The sequence below is a fragment of the Equus caballus genome, chromosome 7, assembly GCF_041296265.1.
Source record: "Equus caballus isolate H_3958 breed thoroughbred chromosome 7, TB-T2T, whole genome shotgun sequence".
NCBI lineage: Eukaryota > Metazoa > Chordata > Mammalia > Perissodactyla > Equidae > Equus > Equus caballus.
In genome coordinates this window covers 17,510,593-17,530,990 of record NC_091690.1, presented here as the reverse complement: position 1 = coordinate 17,530,990, position 20,398 = coordinate 17,510,593, and the positions used below count along the sequence as shown (strand labels likewise).

General features: G+C 41.9%; 1 protein-coding gene across 4 annotated transcripts in view; it reads left to right on the top strand.

The window, feature by feature from the left end:
- SLC35F2 (solute carrier family 35 member F2) overlaps positions 1 to 19,531 on the top strand; it is a 49,801-nt gene extending 30,270 nt beyond the window's left edge. For all 4 annotated transcript variants that reach the window (XM_023644744.2, XM_070273580.1, XM_070273578.1 and 1 more), the window contains exons 2-8: positions 2,645 to 2,820; positions 5,844 to 5,971; positions 9,494 to 9,653; positions 10,515 to 10,671; positions 11,209 to 11,261; positions 12,498 to 12,652; positions 18,490 to 19,531. In XM_023644744.2, coding sequence (XP_023500512.1) covers positions 2,645 to 2,820; positions 5,844 to 5,971; positions 9,494 to 9,653; positions 10,515 to 10,671; positions 11,209 to 11,261; positions 12,498 to 12,652; positions 18,490 to 18,675 — 1,015 coding nt within the window. In that variant the 3' untranslated portion in view covers positions 18,676 to 19,531. The remainder of the gene's footprint in view (positions 1 to 2,644; positions 2,821 to 5,843; positions 5,972 to 9,493; positions 9,654 to 10,514; positions 10,672 to 11,208; positions 11,262 to 12,497; positions 12,653 to 18,489) is intronic.
- Positions 19,532 to 20,398: the final 867 nt, after the last annotated feature.

Below are 20,398 nucleotides of genomic sequence, written 5' to 3'. Positions count from 1 at the left end.
TCTAGGGCAGCTTGTTTCATGAGAACCAGCAAGGAAGAGAATCAGTAGAGTTGGTTAGCAAGATAGAAGTTATAACTTTATGTAATATGTTCCTGGAAATGACATCTCATCACTTTTATTGTATTTTAATGGTTAGCATCAAGTCATAGATCCAACCTACACTCAAGGGGAGGAGATTACATGGAGCAAAAATACCAGGAAGCAGTGATTCACTGGGGGCCAACTTAGAGTCGACCTGTCACAAACCTCTTATTATTTTTTCTTAGATGTTCCAGCCCTCTCAATTTCTACTGCTCTCAGATTGAACTCACTGCCCTTCTCTCCCCCAAACTTGCTTCTCATCCTGTATTCCCTGTCCTGGTCAGCAGCCTCATATCCGTCCAGTCATCTAGTCTAGACCCAGAGATCATTTTCATTACCTCCTCCTGAGGTTTAATGGGTCACGAGGTCCTGTACATTCTACGTCTGTGGCGTCTTTCATATTGTTCTCTACTTCCCAGTCACACTGACGTGGCTTTAGCTCAGATCTCACTTTTGCCTGCAGCATTATATTAGCCTTCTACCTGGCTTCTCTGCCTAGTTTCCTTTCTCATCAATCCTCCTTCTCACAGCCACCAGTGCTGCTTTCATAAAACCCTCTGTTCAGAAACCTTCGTGGCTCCCAGCTGTCAATGGCACAAAGGCCCAACTTCTCAGTGTGCCATTCAGACCTTTTTACAGTCTGACCTCTGCTTACTTTTCCAAGCCTCTTGTCCACCACTCTCTGCAGCTGCCCTTATGCCCCAGGCACACTGGGCCGCTTGATATTTCCTGAACCCACCCCCGCATGTTTGTGCCTCCGTGCATTTTGGTACTATAGTTACTTCTTCTTGGATTCCCTCCTCCCCAGTTCTTTCTCTAGAAATCCTTTATATACTTACAAACCTAACTGAAAAATCACCTCTGCTGTGAATCCTTTCCCAATTTTTCCCCTGCCTCACTCAGAATTAACCAGTAGCACCTGTGTGTTCTCTCAGCTGTCTGCGTGCACCACTGTTCTAAGACTGTTGTTTTGTAGTTTGCTGTCTGTGGTTTTGTAGTTGGTTATTAAGATGCCTCTCTCTTCAAAAGCCAAAGGGTAGGGTCTGGGTCTTTTCTTCTATGCATCCGAAGTTCTTGCCCCTGGAGCAGTGATTCATAGTCTTGGCTGCACGTTGGAGGCACCCGGGGAACTTTGACCGTCACCGATGTCTGCGACCCACCCGTAGAGATGAGGATGTAGTTGGTCTTAGGTTCAGCCTCGATGCAGGCGTTTTTAAAGCCCGGTGATTCTAACACGCAGGTAAAATTGAAAGCCACTGCTTCTGATCGAAGAAATCAAGTCTCTGGGAGAGTGAAAGGACGACAAATGTTAAACATTTAATGAATAGGAAGACTTTAAAACTAGAGTTAAAGCTAAGTTTTTAAAAATCACACACACTTTAAATAGTCTAAGACATAGCTAAGTAATCAAAATGATCTCTAAATGGATGGCCAATGAAATGGGGGAATATGTATTTTTGTGGTACTGAAGGGAAATCAGAAATGTAAAAGAACAACAATGTAGTCTCTCAAAATCCAACACTTTACTCTTTTTCTTTTTGTAGGTTTTATTTTAAAGTTAGAGTTACAGAAAAGTTGCAAAGATAGTAGAGTTCCCGTGTAGCCTTCACCCAGCTTCTCCTAATGTGAACATCTTGCAGGACCGTAGTGCAGGGATCAAAACCAGGAGACTAATAGTGGTGCAGTGCTTTTTAACTGAACTACAGACCTTACTTGAAATTCACCACTTTTTCCACAAACGTCCATTTAATTTTTTTTTTGAGGAAGATTAGCCCTGAGCTAACATCTGCTACCAATCCTCCTGTTTTTGCTGAGGAAGACTGGCCCTGAGCTAACATCCATGCCCATCTTCCTCTACTTTATATGTGGGACACCTGCCACAGCATGGCTCGACAAGCATTGCCTAGGTCTGCACCCCAGATCTGAACTAGCAACCCTGGGCCACCAAATTAGAACATGAGAACTTAACCACTGCGCCTCCAGGCTGTCCCCCCCCTTTTTTTTTTAAAGATTTTATTTATTTATTTTTCCTTTTTCTCCCCAAATTCCCCCAGTAAATAGTTGTATATTTTAGTTGTGGGTCCTTCTAATTGTGGCATGTGGGACGCCGCCTCAGCATGGCCGGATGAGTGGTGCTCCCAGGATGCGAACTGGCAAAACCCTGGGCCACCGAAGCCGAGCTCTCGAACTTAACCACTTGGCCACAGGGCCGGCCCCTTAATTTTTATTTTTTTAAATTGAGGCCACATTAGTTTATAACATTATATAAATTTCAGGGGTACATCGTTATATTTCAACTTCTGCATAGACTACATCATGTTCACCACCAAAAGTCTAGTTGCCATTGGTCACCATACACCTGTGCCCTTACCCCTTTTCTCCTCCCCCCACCCCCAAACACTTTAATTTTTGTGCATATGCAGTAAGCAATAAAATGAAACAAAGAACCACCTGGAATAATTAGCGTTTCCCTTTTTGTTTAGCATTAAAGTGTGTGTGTGTGGTGTGTGTCAAAGGTGTAACTTACTTGCAAGTTATTCTGATTTCCTCCTTTATTTTCTAGGAATATTTTGAAGACAATTGCCCTGGGTCAGCTCTTGTCCTTGTGCATATGTGGGACAGCCATCACCAGCCAGTATTTGGCAGAAAAATACAAAGTGAACACCCCCATGCTTCAGAGCTTTATCAACTATTGCCTGCTTTTTCTAGTTTACACAGTGATGCTCACATTTCAATCAGGTAGGTCAAATGGGAGAATTACCTTTTCAACACATTATCTTCATAAAAACTTTTGGCTTCTAGACACTTAAAAAATAAAAGGAGGCAAAACCAAGAACAGGAAACTATTGCTATTTTTATTAAAGTTATTAGAAAAGTATGACACCTCTGAATTCTATGAAAATAGTGACTAGAGAATTATGCATAACTCTCTGAAATTGTTGGTTAAAATAAACAGCATCAAACTGTAACAGTAGCTGTCAAAAAAAAATATAAGTGCCATTGCAAGTGAAGTTTTATTTTTATTCCCTGTGGATGATAAAATTAAGAGACAATATTAAAAACACTAAAAGAGTCAAGAACTTCACTCTCCAACATATATATTTCCAGCTAAGTGGAGAATGCTAAATGGAACGTTGATTGCACACAGATCAAGTCTGTTGTGAGAGAAACAAAGACAAGGAATCGGCAAGGAGTTCACGTCTTGATCACTGGCTGGTTACGTTGTTATAGATTCATTGTAGAATTATCATTTCTCACTAGCTACCTTCCTATGTGTCGGGATAAATAACTTATTATTATTTTTTTCATTCAGTAGGTGTTTATTGAGCACCTACGGTGTGCCTTGCACCATGCTGGGCAGCACAAGATGTAGTGGTGAGCACAGTTGGACCTGGACCCTGCCCCGAAGAAGTTATGGTGTCCTTAGGATGCAGAAAGTCAAATGCCCACGGGATAGAGCAATTGGATCTGTGATGGGGGAAACTCAGACGAGGGACCCAGAGGAGGCTCCTGACCTGGCCAGGCATCCAGGGAGGGCTTCCCAGAAGAGGTGATGCCCAAGCAGTGTGGAGTCAGCAACGTGAAGGGGGTGTGGGAGGAGGGCAATGTGTTCGGAGGGGAGGAGATGGCATTTACAAAGGTGGGGCTGGCGAGAGAGAGGGAGGTGCACTAGCAGAGCCAGCCGGGCCCTGAGTGTGGGCAGGGTTTGGATAAAGGTGAGGAGGGAGAGAAGCAGGGGTGTGGGAGGTGATAGGTGAGTGTACGGTGGGAAGAATATTTTGGAGTCAGACCAATCGGGGTATGAATGCTCAGGTGAGTCATTTCTCTTCTCTGAACCTGAGTTTCCTCTCCCTAAGATGAGGGTAATGACAGCTTACAGGTCTGTAGTGAGGGTGACAGAAAACAGGGACAAGCTCCTTACACATTGCTTGTCAGAGAGAGGAGCCCATAGGTAGTTCCTCTTTTTAGTCCAGGCACAAGAAACCATGTGGGCAAATGCCCAGAGGCAGGGCTGGGTCCCGGGAGACAAACAGCCCCCAGCTTGGGGCACACCCAGGGCCGGTGTGCAGAGCAGGGACCTGTGGCCACGAATGTCAGGGTGGCTTTGACATCGGACTTGGCTGAGGGCATCGGAGATGCTCACCCTCCTGTGACTCCCATCCCAGAATTCACTGCATTCAAGCCCCTGAATGTCACTAGGGTAGACTCGAGAAGGCCTCTTTGCTTGACAAGGATGTTTATCTGTTAGGGACTGCTTTCCCAAAGTTGTTTTGACTGCAGAACCTTTTTTCCAGTTGAAAGTGCCCTCAGAACCTTGGACAAAGCAGAGCTGCTCTAGTGGAGGGGGTGTGGGGGTGTCCCCAGAGTCCTGGTGGCTCGGTCTCCCCCACCCCACCCCATGGGCAGGCTGCCAGCCAATTTGAAAGCCTCTGCCCCCGGTGGGTTTAAAGGACCTGAAGCTGGAACCTGAGGAGATGGGGGCGGTGGGGGGGTGGGCAGGAGCCCCAGAGCTGGTGGCTGATGCCCACCCCACTGGCCGGCTTCCCCTTGACCCCCATTTCCACAGCCCGGTGTTCAGTCATGCAGGCTCAGAATTTTTCCTTCATCAGGGCCTGCAGATATAAGCAGACTCCTGGGGAGTAGCCCCTCAGCTGAAGTCAGTGTAAACTGGCCTCCTGTTTATTCATCCACAAAGTAGTAGTGGAATAGTCCTATTTATAGCTGCGTGAACATGGGCGAGAGTCTTACACCCCACCCCCTGTGCCTCGGGCCTCAATAAATAACTTATTTTTGAAAGAAAATAGAAACCAGTTGTGGGAGCGGGGAAAACATCTTAAGGGGAAAGCACTACATTTGGCAAGAGCTTTAGGAATTGGAAATAGAAGTGGTACATGGTTAATAAGGCAGGACTTTGCCTTTCTCTGTAAGCGTTGGCCTTTAGGAAGTCCGTGTGGTTCACCAGCACATCAGTGAGGTCCTGCTAAGGGATGGTTGTCAGGTGCCTTCCCTGCTGTCTCATACTGAGGAAGACTAACTCTGTGTATTCAGGATGTCCCTGCGAATTGGGTTTTATTGATAATTATTTGGTTATGATTCTCATTACCTTTATTTCCTTGTAGGTTGTCTTACCATAAAGCTTTCTCATATATACGTCAACTCTGTATCTCCTATGATTCTAGTTCTCTGAAGAAGGGAATCGCAGTTAACTTGAATAAATAGAATTTGGGGGATAAAAGGTGTTATTTCAATGGTGGCACTAAATTTTTTTTCCAAGCTTGTCACCAACTTAATTTTCACTTAAAAGCACATCTCTTCCAAAAGAATGACCACATGCAGAGTTTCCTTTGAAGAAGCCCATGAATGGAGGTTAAATAACCAATGAATTCTTAGGAAAACATTTTCTTTCCTAGGCTAATCTGTGGCTTGTCAGGAATGGCAAAATCCAAACCCACATCTGGGTATTATATTTCGGTTACAATGGGAAAGGGGATTGAACCACTTCTCTCCTACTTACTCTCTCTCTGGTGCTTTCATGGAATACTTGGTCTGCAATGACACCTTAGCTTGGGGCTCATAGTAGAAAAAATCTAACCGACTCTGCTGAGCTGTCGCAGGAGTTTGGGTTATGAGTAACAGACATCAGGAGGGGCCACGTTCAAAAGACACGGTGTATACCTTTGCTTTGACTCTTTAATCTCTAAATTAATGTGCATGGTATCATTTTCCAGTAACATGGACTAACCCAGATTTCTTTCAACCAGGCAGCGGTAACCTTTTATACATCTTGAAAAGAAAATGGTGGAAGTACATCCTGCTGGGACTAGCGGATGTGGAAGCTAATTACCTAATTGTCAGAGCGTACCAGTACACGACCCTAACCAGCGTCCAGGTAAGAGGGGGGTCCTCTCACCACTTTGGATTTTACAGCTTCGCCAGAAGAATCCAAACTCGTATGTGTTAACCTAATTTTATTGAAAACCTGTTCACTTGGAGAAAACCCAAACACAGGTGGATGCTATCTGTTTTCCAGTGGAGCATATGCAGTAATGAGTAAGGTTTCTTGGAATTAGTGAAAACATATACAAGTTAGTCAGTGCCCACACTGCTAATGCCATAGCACATTGGAACAGTTTCTACCAAAATAAGCATAAATATTTAGTTGGCAGTTGATGCTGTGATGTTGACAAGAGTTCTGTATTATGTGTTGCTCAAACATGGCATATAAAGTGGATGTACCTTTGTGTTACAGAAAACATGGAGCTTTGTAAATAAAGTTGATATTTAAGATAAAGGAGCGATTGGAAGAAACCTATTAGACATCTTGGGTAGAGATGGTAGTCTAAAGTAAAACTTACATTTCTGTTCCTTTATTAGGTTTATTCTTGCTGGATTGAAAGAAAAATGTTCCTGTATAGCAGTACTTTTCAACTTGGCCGAATTGAGGAAGACTGATTTAGTTGTCTTAATGTTAGCCAGCTCTGGGGTGTGTTATAACACTGAGTCACCATTACTGACAACAAAATGTTTTATAAATGGAGGTGAAATTGAGACAGACTCCAGGGCCAGGTTTAGACTTCACAGTTTCATGAATTCATAACTTTCGATGCATCGCTTTTTTATATGAAACAGAGATGTTCTTATTTGACCTCCAAATTTTAAGAATGTGGAAAAATTGAAGTGAGATTAGACTTGTTTCACTTGGAAAAGATAAGGATTAATGAAAACTCAGTATTTTTCCAATGTGAATATACGTTGAGTGCTATTATTACCAGAATGCATTTTATTAAATATTGTCTTTTCTATAACTTTGTGCCAAGCATTGTCCTCAGCAAACCTCTTGGCTTTTGACTGGCATGGGATAAAAAGCCAAGACAGGAAATATTTGTTAAGACAGACATCATAGGAGACACATGAAAAACCCAGATTTTCATAAAAACTAAAACCAGGAGTTACCTAGAGGATGAAGTTCATCACAGATAGGATTAAGTGTACTGTTAGCAGTGGATAATAAGGGTAGAAGTATGTAGAAAACGGCATTTTTCTAGTCACATCTACCCTCATAATCTCACCCACAGTCTAATTACTTGACTACGATTTCTGTAAACTTTGATCTCTGACTAATGATGATTAGAAGTTTTGAATTGGTGCAAGGTCTAAACACAGCTAAACAAAACACTTACAGTTGGGTTTTTTTGTGACTGAAATTCATGCTTTATACTAATTCATGAATAATTTCTTTCATCCTAGCTTCTTAGAAAAACCTAAGCATTTGGTCAACAAAAGTTATGTACTTTCGGTCCTTGCTAGGAGTATATTATAAAAAAGACATCTAACAGCTAAAGCTCCCTCCAGCAGTGGAACGTGCCTGTCCTGGGAATTCTTTAAGATCTTTCTCTACCTAAGTAAATCTCTGGCCAGGGTAATCAGAAAGGGTGGAAGTTTGAATTAGATGGTCTTTGAATCTCCTTAAAGACTCCTTTAAAGATTCTGTAATTACAAGTAGTAATGTAGTTTCCATGAAGTTCCTGATGTAGCCACTCACATCCCACGGCCTAGGTTCCTTCTCACGTCTCTGCCCACTTTACTGCCACACTACCCCTTCCCCACCCACAGCCAGCTTCTTCTCTCCTGTGCTGCTCTATTCTTTCTAGAATGCAACCCTTTTGAAGACCCCTCCTCCATTCTCTAAGGCCTCATTCAATTTGACTTTCTCCTTTCTACTCCATTTCGTCTCTAATAGAGTCTATTCATTTTTATACCTTTGCCTCCCATCACCCCAGGGTCTTACTTAGTACCTTGCTTACTGTGACTGTAAAATAATTTTTAAAGATTTTTTTAAATAGGGAGATTCTTGGAACTAAAAGCATCAAGCAGAAGACATCTGTCACCAAGAATGCATTTAGAAAAGGAGAATCGATGTAGATAAATGACTGAATGTGGTAGCTATCGGATGAGAAGTCGTGGAATTTTAGAGTTGGAAGGGACCCATGAGATCGTTTGGTCTGATGTCGTGATTTCTTACTCTAACTCCATTATATGGCTACTCATTGCCCACCAAAACTGGTTAAAAATAGAGCAGATTTAAGTTTGATTTTAAGACTCAATTTGAGGCCCCTGGGAGTCTCCTGTGAGAGTTTTTGAGTGACTTGCTTTGGGTGGGGAATGTAGTTTAGGCTTTGTTAAGTCGTTATGGCTGAATTATGCCTGTGTCTTCCGGGACAGGCTATTATCATTTTCATCGTTTAATGGTTTGTTATTCAGGCAGGCTCGATAAAGCACTTAGGAGATTAGAGTTCTGCAGTTGGAATAAATAACAGGCAAGGTGCCCATTCCTACACATGGCGCGTCGGACCCAGTAATGACATTGCAGCGAAAGGCAATCAGTAAAGAACTGTGGGCAGGATCACACAAGCTGCTGGAGATTTAGGGTCCTGCCTTGTTCGAGACTAAACAGAGAGAGAAGCAGGGACAAGGTGAAAAAAAGAACAGGGTGAGCAATAAAACGGCAGTTTCAGGAATATGATTAGTGCAAGGAATATATTTTGTCCTTGAATGCGCTTTGCAAAATTTGTGAAATTAAGAAACAAGTGAATGAAATCTCTCTTTTTCCTTTATCTTACAAATGATTTTGGATTGGCTGTAGTTTTGGCACTCTTCATCCCCCTGCTTTTCAGACTGGCAATATCAGATGGCAGGGGTGTAGCAAGTATTTTCTAGATCCAGGATCAACAGTGATGGAGGAGTATATGATGAAGACCAGCAAGAGCATTTGCTGTGAGCAAGTGTGTGTCTCACATGGGGGGCTGGACACTTTGTCAAGGAGATGGTGTGTGCTTGCTTTCTCATAGTAACCTGTACTTCTTTGCAGCTCATTGCCCAATTTCAATTAAATTTCTGGTTGTGTGATGATTTATTCTGTCTGTCTAGCCTTCTATATGCTCCTGAGGGTGGGGCTTGTGTCTCTCTTGTTCTTCTCTGTATTCCAGCTCCTCTCAGAGTGTCTTCCACGTGTGAGGTGCTTAGATATTTATTGACTGAGTGAATGGGTACACACAGGAAGGAAAGTTTGCCTACTGGACTTAGGATAAACACAGGTGGGAGTGTCGAGGTAAATTGCACAGGCCCTCAAGCAGAATTCCTGGTTCAACAACTGGCTCTCTCACTTTCGACTGTGTGATTTGGGGGAGCTCATTTAACCTCTCTGTGCATTGTTTTCCTCATGTGTAAAACGGGGTTTGCAGTTACAATCTCATAGCATTACTGTGAGGGTTCAATGAGTTAATCTGAGTAAAGCATTTAGTACAGAGCTGCAATAATGAATGCTCAATAATGCCAACTTCTATTGTTACTTAATTCCCCATCTCTTAGCTAATGAGAGATGTTTTAAGCTGTTTGTTTCTCCTTCCTTCAGCTTTTGGATTGCTTTGGGATTCCTGTGTTGATGGCTCTCTCGTGGTTTATTCTCTATGCAAGATACAGAGTCATCCACTTCGTTGCCGTGGCTGTCTGTCTGCTGGGCGTAGGCACTATGGTTGGTGCAGACATATTAGCAGGGAGGGAGGACAATTCAGGTAAGACTGTGCTCCTTGTTTCTGGTTCAGTCAGAGAAAACAATTTTGCTTATGTTTTCGCTTTTATTTTGCAGAGACCTAGTAAAAGGCAGAAAACATGCCATGGTTAATTATCTTTTAAATTTTATTTTCAGATTTACTTGCTTTTAGTATCGTAACCACTTCCACAGAGCAATCTTTATGTTCCTACCTGCCCACAGTCCTGGTTCCCTTTTCTCACACTAAATAGTTTTGTTTTGTCTCCTGAGAGAGCAGTTTCTTTCTATATTTGCGATAATCTTCCTTTGGCCCATACATTTGGATTAGTTACTGGAAAACCTACTGTAGATTCTTGTTTTTTTAATCAAAAAGGAGACGTGGTGTCCACTGGATGGCTGACTTCTTTTTCAGTCACTCTAGATGAAAACACTTTGATATTCTTTGAGTCAAAGTTCAGACAATGGACAGCATAAAATCTCAATAAGCTCTGTGAATTCACCCAATCTATAGGTGACTTCATTGTCTCCTTAGATTAAGAGGGAAATGACCTTGCTTACCTGGCTTTCTTCTCTATAGTTTTCAGTTAATTCCCTTCAATAAATTCTATTAGTTTCTCCTGTCATAGAACCCTTTTCTGAGGCCTTACATTGTGGTGTAGACTACCATCTTCCAGTCTGTTAGTCTGTGAGGAGTCACAATATGAAACCTCACAGCAGAATTGGGCCAGAAAGTGAGGAGAGCAAGAGTCTTTAAACCTCTAGAAATCAGGGCTTCTCCTTCCATTAAATCATATTTGAATGAACTTGAGCCAGATAAACTCTTGGGAACAGGCTAGAGAGGTTTCCCCATTGATAATGTGTTCCTTTTTGCGACTTCCCATAGGTAGCGATGTACTGATCGGCGACATCTTGGTCCTCCTGGGGGCTTCCCTCTATGCCGTTTCTAATGTGTGTGAAGAATACATCGTGAAGAAGCTGAGCAGACAGGAGTTTTTAGGAATGGTGGGCTTATTTGGAACACTTATCAGCGGCATACAGCTGTAAGAGTCTAAAATTTTTTTAAAAGCGAAATAAGCAAATATGTCGTAAATGCTTACTTTCCAACTACTGACCTTCATTGTTTATTTGGTCCAAATTCACATTTGAAATCAGTCACTTGCTAAATATCTATTAGAGGATTGTTGAAACATCAAGAATTATGCCTCGTTTTCTTGTACATGTGTGATGCTTAGGATTCCTGCTCACAGTGTGGTAGAGGCATCACCAGGAAAGACTTTCTTTTTCAATTATTTCCAGAAAATATTAACTTCCTATTCAAAGGGAAAACATCATGTCATGTTTTCCTCCTGTAGCTGACTGCCACTGAAGAGTGCTCCTAAGGATGTCAAATATATATTTATGGGCTCCTTTGGATTTATTCTTGGTCATTTTTATAAAGATAGTTATTTTTATACCCCAAGAAAAATTCAAAAGTCAACATAATTCCTTACCTTAGCCGAAGTAGACCAACTAAAATGCCTATAAAATCGTGAAAATTAGTATGTGGATCTCTCTGTGACCCTTTGTTTTAATCTTAGATTGATTGTGGAATATAAGGATATTGCCAGCATTCACTGGGACTGGAAAATTGGTATGTACATAAATGATAATTCTTTTTAGTCAGTATCTTTTTCTCTGACTGACAAAAACATGCATCAAGAAATACTTCATTTTAATAGTATTTAGACATTTTTGTAAAATCACAGGGTAGTTCAATACACAGAGAGCTATAGTGGTTTACACTGAGTTTTCTCTGAGAACTTGTAAATGAACCTCCGTTTAATTCCATAGAAGTTAATTCTTAATCTTCACCTTCAGAAATAGCCTTTCTTTATTAGGAAATCTGAACAAGACTGACCTTTGGTCACACCTTTCAATTAGATCTGTATCTGGAGTCCTCATACTTCTTGTGAAGGTTGTCTGCTTGATGGAATTTGTGAAGCATGAACCTGAATAATCTGACGGTGTCTGACGGTGTGTAATCACCCACCACCTTCCGTGGCTGCTCCCATGTGAGATTCCTAGGCATCTGCACAAATAAATAACGTAGGAGAAAACAGTGGCAGGACAGTTTGGAAGGCTTGGAACCTTATTTAATGAAGAGTGGAAAGAAGTTAAATAGTCCGTAAAGTGCCATTGCAGTTCATGTACCATGCTTAGATAATTGAACTCAATTAAATAACTTACATTGCTTGTGTGTGTGTGTGTGTGTGTGTGTTGGGTATTGGGGTGAGATTGGAGAAGGGGTTGCAAAGCAGAGATTTGGCTGAATAGTCAGCACCCACATAACCAGCTCTGTTCTAAAGAGGGTGGTTATATTGTGCTATCTGGGGGCACTGAATTTAATGAGATGAAAAAACATAACGGACCTAACAAATGCCTTTGATGCTCTAAAAAGACTTTATTCTGAGTCCAGTTACACAAATAATATCCAACCAACCCACCAGATAAAAGCAAACAAAAGATAATGTGTGATTTTTCTCGACCTTTGCTTTTATTACCTATTATCACAGGCATCACTCTTCCCTGGGTGGGTAGATGACATGGGTGGTAAGAGCTGTTGAGTCAGTCACACCATAAGCAAGATTTTATGGCCATGACCATCCAACACCTTGTTGAGTTTTTACGTCCTTCGTTGACATCCTGTCTCGTTATTATTCTTTCTTTCCTGAGAGCTTGGTGTGTCTCATTTGCAATGCTGACTGTTAACAAGGGGCTTTGTAGATAGCGTATTAAAGGATCAGGGAGTTTTATAATGCGGCCAAGCCTTAAGCACCTTTGCCTTCTGATTTCTTCCTATAATATTAGCTGTTCCATCTTTTCACAGCTCTGCTGTTTGTGGCATTTGCCCTCTGTATGTTTTGCCTGTACAGCTTCATGCCTCTGGTGATTAGAATCACGAGTGCCACTTCTGTCAACCTGGGCATCCTGACCGCGGACCTCTACAGCCTCTTTTTTGGACTCTTTCTGTTTGGCTATAAGGTAAGCAAACAGGTCACGTTCAAATAAGAACGCTTGCTTAGTCCAAAAGAAGTAGCGGGTTTCTTCAAGATTTTAGATCCAAAAATAAAACCTCATCCTCTTGGCAAGAATTTCATTGGGACTGTCCTTACTCCTTTTGGTACTGCTTCTGAATTAGAAAATTGATCCAAATAAGACTTGCTCTTCTAGGGTTTTTCTAAAAGGTAAAATGTAGTGAATTTCCTCTTTGGTATGGCCTGGGACACTAGCGTATGGAAATGCTAATACATGTTGCCAGGTGTTAAACAACCAATCCCAGAGCTGCTCTTGACCTTGAAGGACCATCTAACTTAGGCTGGGCATTCTGAGCTCCCCCCGACCCCCCAGCTTTATTGAGATATAATTGATTTACAAGTTTAAAGTGTACAATCTGTTGATTTGATACAATTTTATGCTGCAAAGCCGTGGCACACAGATAAAAAGTCTGGGGCACCTGATGGAAAGGAAGGAGATAGGTGTGTTATCATGTATGCAGTAGTTGGAATGGTTCCATCTTTGTTGGTAATTTTAGATCTGGAAGGGACCTTAAAGGCAATTTAATCTAGTGTTTTTTCAGACTTTTCCTGTCTCCACAGCATCACAGTATTCATAAATGTAACCTCCTCCCATCAGTAACAGCTCTTGTTACATGTAGTAATTCCAAAGAGGAGCAGGGGGCGGAGAATGGATCAGTGTCTTCAAGGGAAGTAAGAGAGCATATATGTAGTTTGACAAAACAGCATCTCCAGAGAGTCTGGTACACCTTCCAGTGAGAATTACTGATTGAACTATCTCATTTTAGAGATGAGGAAATGAAGGCCTAGGGAGTTTATGTGCAGAAATGATTTACCCTTGTTGATGCAAATAATCCATTGTCAATCTATAAATCAAAATTGGGTTGAGTTTATAATGAGCCAGATCTGAGGACTAGCCAGGGGCCTTCCTTCCCCAAGCAAGGAAGGGCGTCAAAGAAGCAGGATGTACAGAGTGGTTATATACTATCTTGGAACAAAGAGCATACATCACATATGACAGGAATGTCCCTTTTACAATTGTCACAAGATGCTTAGGTGGCACAGTAGGTCAGTGGTCAGTGGTCAGTGGTCACAAGGTGAGCACAGCAGGTTGGTAATTAATCCTTAGTTCCCAGGAAGAGAGGCTCATCCTTAAACAAATGCCTATATGGGGAAAGTACATCCCTATCTTTTGGGGCATCATTCTTGTCTTTGGGACACAGAGATATTTAAAGCAGATGTACACTGCATCAACAGGCTACGTCAGCTCCTTTTGGAAAAACAAGGTCAGGCTGAATTAGTTTTAAACCAAATGGCTTCCTCATGTATCCTAGTGCTTTTCATTTATTTATCACCCTTAATCAGCAGCTGTTTAGTGGTAAAGTCAAGCCTAAGTCCAAGTTTTTAGTTTTATAATTCAGTCTTCTTTCCACTGCACCTTTCTCCTTATTTTCTTTAAGATGAGACTGTCAAGCTTGTGTATTCATCAAGTTAAAAATCTCATCCATCAGAGAGAACAAATAAGTAGATTTTTTTGTACTTCACAGCTAATTTGAGAGCTGTTAGGACTGCAGTCTTCATACTGTTTGGTCTCAGGACCCTTTTAAAGGCTTAAAAATTGAGGACTCTAATATACATCTATTATTTACCATATTGGAAATTAAAGCTGAGAAATTTTAAAAATGTTTACTAACTTGTCAAGAAAATAATAAACTCATATGTTAACATAAAATATTTTTATGAAAAAACTGTATTTTCCAAAATAAAAAAACAGTGAGAAAAATGGCAATGATTTACAGTTTTGAAAATCTCTTTAATGTATGGCTTAATGGGAAACAGCTGGATTCTCACATCTGGTTCTTCCTTCTGCATCGTGATAGCCCATGTCACGTAGCCTCTGGAACATTCCACTGTGCACTTGTAAGAGAATGCAAGTTAAAAGGCATATAACGTCTTAATGTTATTATAGTAAGAGTTTTGACCCTACAAGTCCCTGAAAAGGTCTTGGGTACCCTCCAGGTCTTTGGACCACATTTTGAGAACTGCTGCCTTAGAAATTTGTCTCTCCTTAGTTTACCTTCACTAAATGCTTATTGATCTGCTTTTTTCCCCACAGTCATTTGAACAAATAGTTAAGATGTTGGCTCTTACTTGATAATTTTAGTTTCAGTAGGGGATAGCAACTGTATTTCTTTGTCCCTGTAAAATTTTGTATCCAGGCAGAAATCCTTGGCAGTGACTTTCCCTACTCCCAGGAACTGGCCATGAACTCACAATGCCAAGTTCAGTGGGTTCTCAGATATTTCTGCTTAAGAAGCATAAACCATGTTGCCTCGCAAGGTTGCATGTGACAGGAGCCAGCTGTTATCTTTGGAAACTTGCTGGTCGAGGTATTCCTGACCTAAGACTGAAGGAGTATTTATAGCTTTTTGGTAGCATCATTAAAAAGTAACAAAAGTCAGAGTGAATCAGAGAAGTGATCCTGACAGACCTAGATTTTTTTTTCTTTGAGAATGGAATTGCCAAGGGCTGCAAAGTCAGCCTTAAAAATGAATTGTTTTTTTGTGGTGCTGTGCTTGCATTTCACATGGCCACCACTAGGGGATGATGGTGTTTCTATTCTGCAGTTCAAGGCCAGTTGATAGCTACCCATACCCAAAGAACCTGAGAGCTTGGTGGTATAACGTGTGACCCCATTCACTTGTGCTTTTTTTTTTTTTTAAACCAAACATATTGATTTAACTTCAGTAGTTTAACTTTTGCTTTTCCCTCGGAAGTAAAATAATGTCCAAGGAGTAAGTATGGTTAAAGAAATGAGAGTACATTTGTCACTACATATTATAAGCTCCCTTAACATAGATATTTACTCTTTAACTGCTCCTAACTTTAACATGAAAAACCTTTTTGTGTGTCATTTTTTTGGCCACATGTTTTTAAACTATTATTCTTAAAACTGGAGCATTCAAACTGTAAATTCTTTTCCAGTTCTTTCACTTTATGTTTCTTTGTCCCTATGTGTCTGCATGCCCTACATGCTCATTCTTTTTTTTTTGGTAAGGAAGATTGGCCCTGAGCTAACATCTGTTGCCAATCTTCCTCTTTTTTTTTTTTCTCCCTGAAGCCCCAGTACATAGTTGTATATCCTAGTTGTAAGTCCTTCTAGTTCTTCTATGTGGGATGCTGCCTCAGCATGGCTTGATGAACGGTACGTAGGTCTGCGCCCAGGATCTGAATGAGCGAACCCCAGGCCGCTGAAGCAGAGTGCACAAACTTAACCACTACACCACTGGGCTGGCCCCATACATGCTCTCGCTTAACTCAGATTAGATTTTATTGTTTTTGGTCAGAGGCCATTTCAAGACTTATAAAGCACAGATCAGGTCAGCTGTGATCTTCAGATTATTCAGAGCTTAAAGAAGATCACTAGCATTTTAGAAGTAGTTTATAAAGACAGAATCGTAAGCCCACTACACCACCAATTTTGAAAATTATAGTATCCAAAATAACTTTGGCTCTGAGTTTTTGAAACAGACAGTTGAAAAAGAGGTTTAAAAATGTCTCCACTCACCTGTGTTGGACTCTGCTTTCTTTGGAATTGATCTTGAGTAAATACTTTTTGAACAGAGTAGCCACAGGAAACTTCCGGTATAGATCCAAACACAAAGGGTAGAATTTTAAAAAAGCAAAAAGGTAAGAGCGTCTAATACAGGAGACTTACCTCCCTCCCTCAGAGGCTCTCCCTTCTGCAGGTGCCTCCATTTAATCACTGCCTTCTTAAGAGGGATACGATACTTTTTCTTCTAAACGTTTAAGACCACCAAAACGTTTGGGCTATTCGCAATAGCTTTATCTTCCCCTAATATTTTCTGAATCACATTTTTTCCCCCAACCAACATTTGGTACGTACCAGCTATGCGTTGGGCACTGTGCTGCCTATTGGATCCAAGAGTTAAAGCCAATGGTAGGAAATTAGTGTGGCTGCTCCGCTCGACATCGTCACTGAATCCAGTGCAGTTTCTCCTGCCTTGGGGTGGGCTGTGGCTATTCCATTCCTTAAGAAGTTCTAAAGGTTTAAGGTTAAGAGGTAATTGAGCACCTGTAAAAAGTTAACACGGCAAAGCCAGTGGTGGCCCACGGAAGCCCACAGCTGGAGATGACCAGTAATCTACTTAAGACTCATTTCAAAAACCTATTTTGTTGTTCCTTGTACCTTTAGGAGTGTGTCTAGCTTTTTCTTCTCTCTCTCCCGCTCATCTTTTTTTTTTTTTTTTTATTAAGGAAGATTAGCCCTGAGCTAACTACTGCCAATCCTCCTGTTTTTGCTGAGGAAGACTGGCCCTGAGCTAACATCCAGGCCCCTCTTCCTCTGCTTTATATGTGGGATGCCTACCACAGCATGGCTTTTACCAAGCGGTGTCCTGTCCACACTTGGGATCTGAACCGCTGAACCCTGGGCCACCAAAGCAGAACGTGCGCACTTAACCGCTGTGCCACTGGGCTGGCCCTCCCTCTCGTCTTTCTCTTCTTCTTTCCCAATCCATTCTGCTTTCTTATTGCTTTTCTCTGTCATCTTCTTATTAGAACTCTTTTTATTGGGCATACTATGAAATCTAAGCTAATTGAAAAATATTTATTGGCTTGAGTAAAATGGCATGCCCCATTCTTAATTTTAAAATGAGATTAGCAGGACCATTCATAAGTTGAGTTTGGTTATTCCAAGCAAAAAAATGATCCTGGGCATTTAATTACACCTTGATTATGCTACATAATTTCCCTAATTTTTACTACACTGTTCTTGGTCAGTCTTTAGCTAGTCTCTTCCTGTGTTTTATTTTTTATGCTGTTAAAAACAAATATTAATTTCCTTAATACTTAAACCTTTGTATGGACCTTCATTTCAAGTAAGAGCAAATATAGAGTACGTAATATTATTTATTTAAACTTTGGGGTATGTGAGAATGTCATTTTCAGTAGAAATACATAATGAATTAGTGTTCTGTCCTCATTGCATTTTGCTCTGGATGGTTGTTTTCAGTTCTGAAAAAGGGCAGGCTGGAGAAGGTCACTGGGAGCTCCATCCGTCTTGTGATGTGTCTGTCAGAATGGGCTCCTGCTGTAATCGGTCCTTCTGGGAACAGAGAGGGTAGGAGGTGCCTCCTGCAGGGCTCTGTTCCCTGTGGTTGTCCTACTGGACCTTACACCAGTGACCTCTTTGGACTTGAGACCCTTCTGAAAAATGATGTCTTTCTAGCTCTAAAATCTGGAACTGCTTGGTCACCATAAATTTTACTATGTAACACTTGCCTACAGAGACAAGATAATTTGTTAAATTTTAACAAAATGAATTTTACTGGAATAGCGTACATGAGGGATTGTTGAGAAGATGTCACATTTGTACATCCACGTTTTATCTTATATCCCGTGTTCTTCTGTTTCAAACTGATATTGTAAGTTGTGCCTGGAGTCTGAATTGGGCTCTCTCATGGAATCCATGCTGACCTTTTATTCTCTCCACCATGCGGGACTAGTTGCGGAGTGGGGCGCAGCTGGATTGTCACAGACAAGGGCAAAGTTTCCATTTCTGAGACATCCAAGGATCCAGTTGGCCGATGTGCCAGGCTATGTTGCCAGCGCCCATGCATCCACCAGTATATCCTGGAAGGGTTTTGGGCATTAGCATCTTCCTAGGCAACTTATAGGAAAAAGACTATGAGAGGGTAACCCACAGCACAGTTGGCAAAAGGCAACAGCAAAGATGTGTATGTGAGGGAACGCAATCCATAGCCTGTTCATCTCTCCTCCTAGTTTTCAGGGCTCTACATCCTGTCCTTCACCGTCATCATGGTGGGGTTTATTCTGTACTGCTCCACCCCGACACGCACGGCAGAGCCGGCTGAAAGCAGCGTGCCACCGGTCACCAGCATTGGTATCGACAACCTGGCCCTGAAGCTTGAGGAGAACCTCCAGGAGACCCACTCTGCGGTCTTGTAGCTGGAGAAGGAGGCACACTGAGCGCCCGAGGCTTCCTGGGAAACCGGGAGCCCCACCAAGGTAAAGCAGAGCCTCCTGCCTGCTGAAGGGACACTTGGAAAATTATCAGACTCAGAGTGAAACTCTACAGCACTGGATTGGATCCAGTGGTTCGATTTTACAAAGGAAGGCAAAATAATGTATCAAGAGTAGAAATATCAAAATAGAGCAGAAGCCAAGGCTAGCATTGTGTTTCTGTATGTTTGAGGACCAGTACCTGTTGGTGTCAGACAAGATGTGGGTTCCACACTGGGGTCTCGCAGGCACAAGTGAGAAAGCAGGTGGGCAGATACCCAGATGAGAGCCAGCCTCAGGCCAGGGCCTGAACGCAGGCTGTCCAGGCTGGGCTGGGGGTGGGGTGGAGGGGCAGTCCATGGTGGTTGGGGAGTGGGTTTCCTCAGTTGGAGCCTTCTGATTTTTGTCCTGCTGAGGTAGTCATTGTCCACGGGCCTCACAGCCTTTGGGCCACAGATGAGGTCTGGTGACTGCAAGTGGCGGGAAAATGGCTGGGGGAGCACTACCTGAGATACAAGTGTGAGTACCACAGAAACATTAAAGTGGACTCCAGGAAACCTAGGAACCCTCTCCTGACGGTTAAAAGAGGCTACTACACTACTTTTACCAAATATTTGTAATGTGCCATGCGATTTTTATGATACTTCATCAATACGAAGTGTTAATATGTAGCATCATTATGATATCAGCTACTAGTATGCTGCTTTACAAAACTCTGTACGTAAACTTCTTTTTGTAAAAAATGTAATAAAGAAATTGAGGGTTCATATTATTAAAAGATTTTGATTTCATGGAAATACATTCACTGTGTGGTTTCTTTGATTAACCAGTTCCCCTTGTGGATTTTAAATAACTTAATATATTCAAGATTTCTTCATATCCAAATTTTCACAGTCATGTCTTCTTAAGGTGAGGCAAACCTATCTATTTGGGGCTACCTGAAAGGAGGGGAATTTAGAGCAAGCTCATGGATCATTTGCAGGAATAAATCTTTTAAAATTCTAAATTACCACAATGGGTTTTTTACTTTTTTTTTGCTGAGGAAGATTAGCCCTAAGCTAATATCTGTTGCCAATCCTCCTCTTTTTTCGCTTGAGGAAGATTAGCCCCAAGCTAACATCTGTGTCAGTCTTCCTCCACTTTATATGTGGGTTGCTGCCACAGCATGGCTGACTAGTGGTGTAGGTCCATGCCTGGGATCTGAACCCACGAACCCGGGCCACTGAAGCGGTACATGCCAAACTTAACCACTATGCCATGGGGCCGGCCCCTGGGTTTTCTACTCTTTTGAGTGAGATTACCTTTCATTCTCTGCAACCAATTAAAACTGATGTTTGGTTTTTACTCCCCACCGTTAACAACTGTCATTGAGTGAAAAAAAGGTTATGTTAGAATGTTTGGTCTTTGGGGGAAGACTTTCAGTTTGATTAGCACACTGATGATTTCTTAAAATGTCTTGCTTCAGACTAAACCTATATGTCTACATAGGGATAGTGGTGAAGGAGAGACTGTCAGGTGATGGTGTCCCACATGTCTGTCAAGGCTGAGCTGACAGGTCCTCTTTTCCATGAAGCCCTTCTCAGGCCGTCTAGGCTGGGTCCCCCCTCCTCCAGGCTCTCAGGGTCCTTGTTCCTACCCTCCGTGTAGCCCTTACTGAAGGGCTTATGGT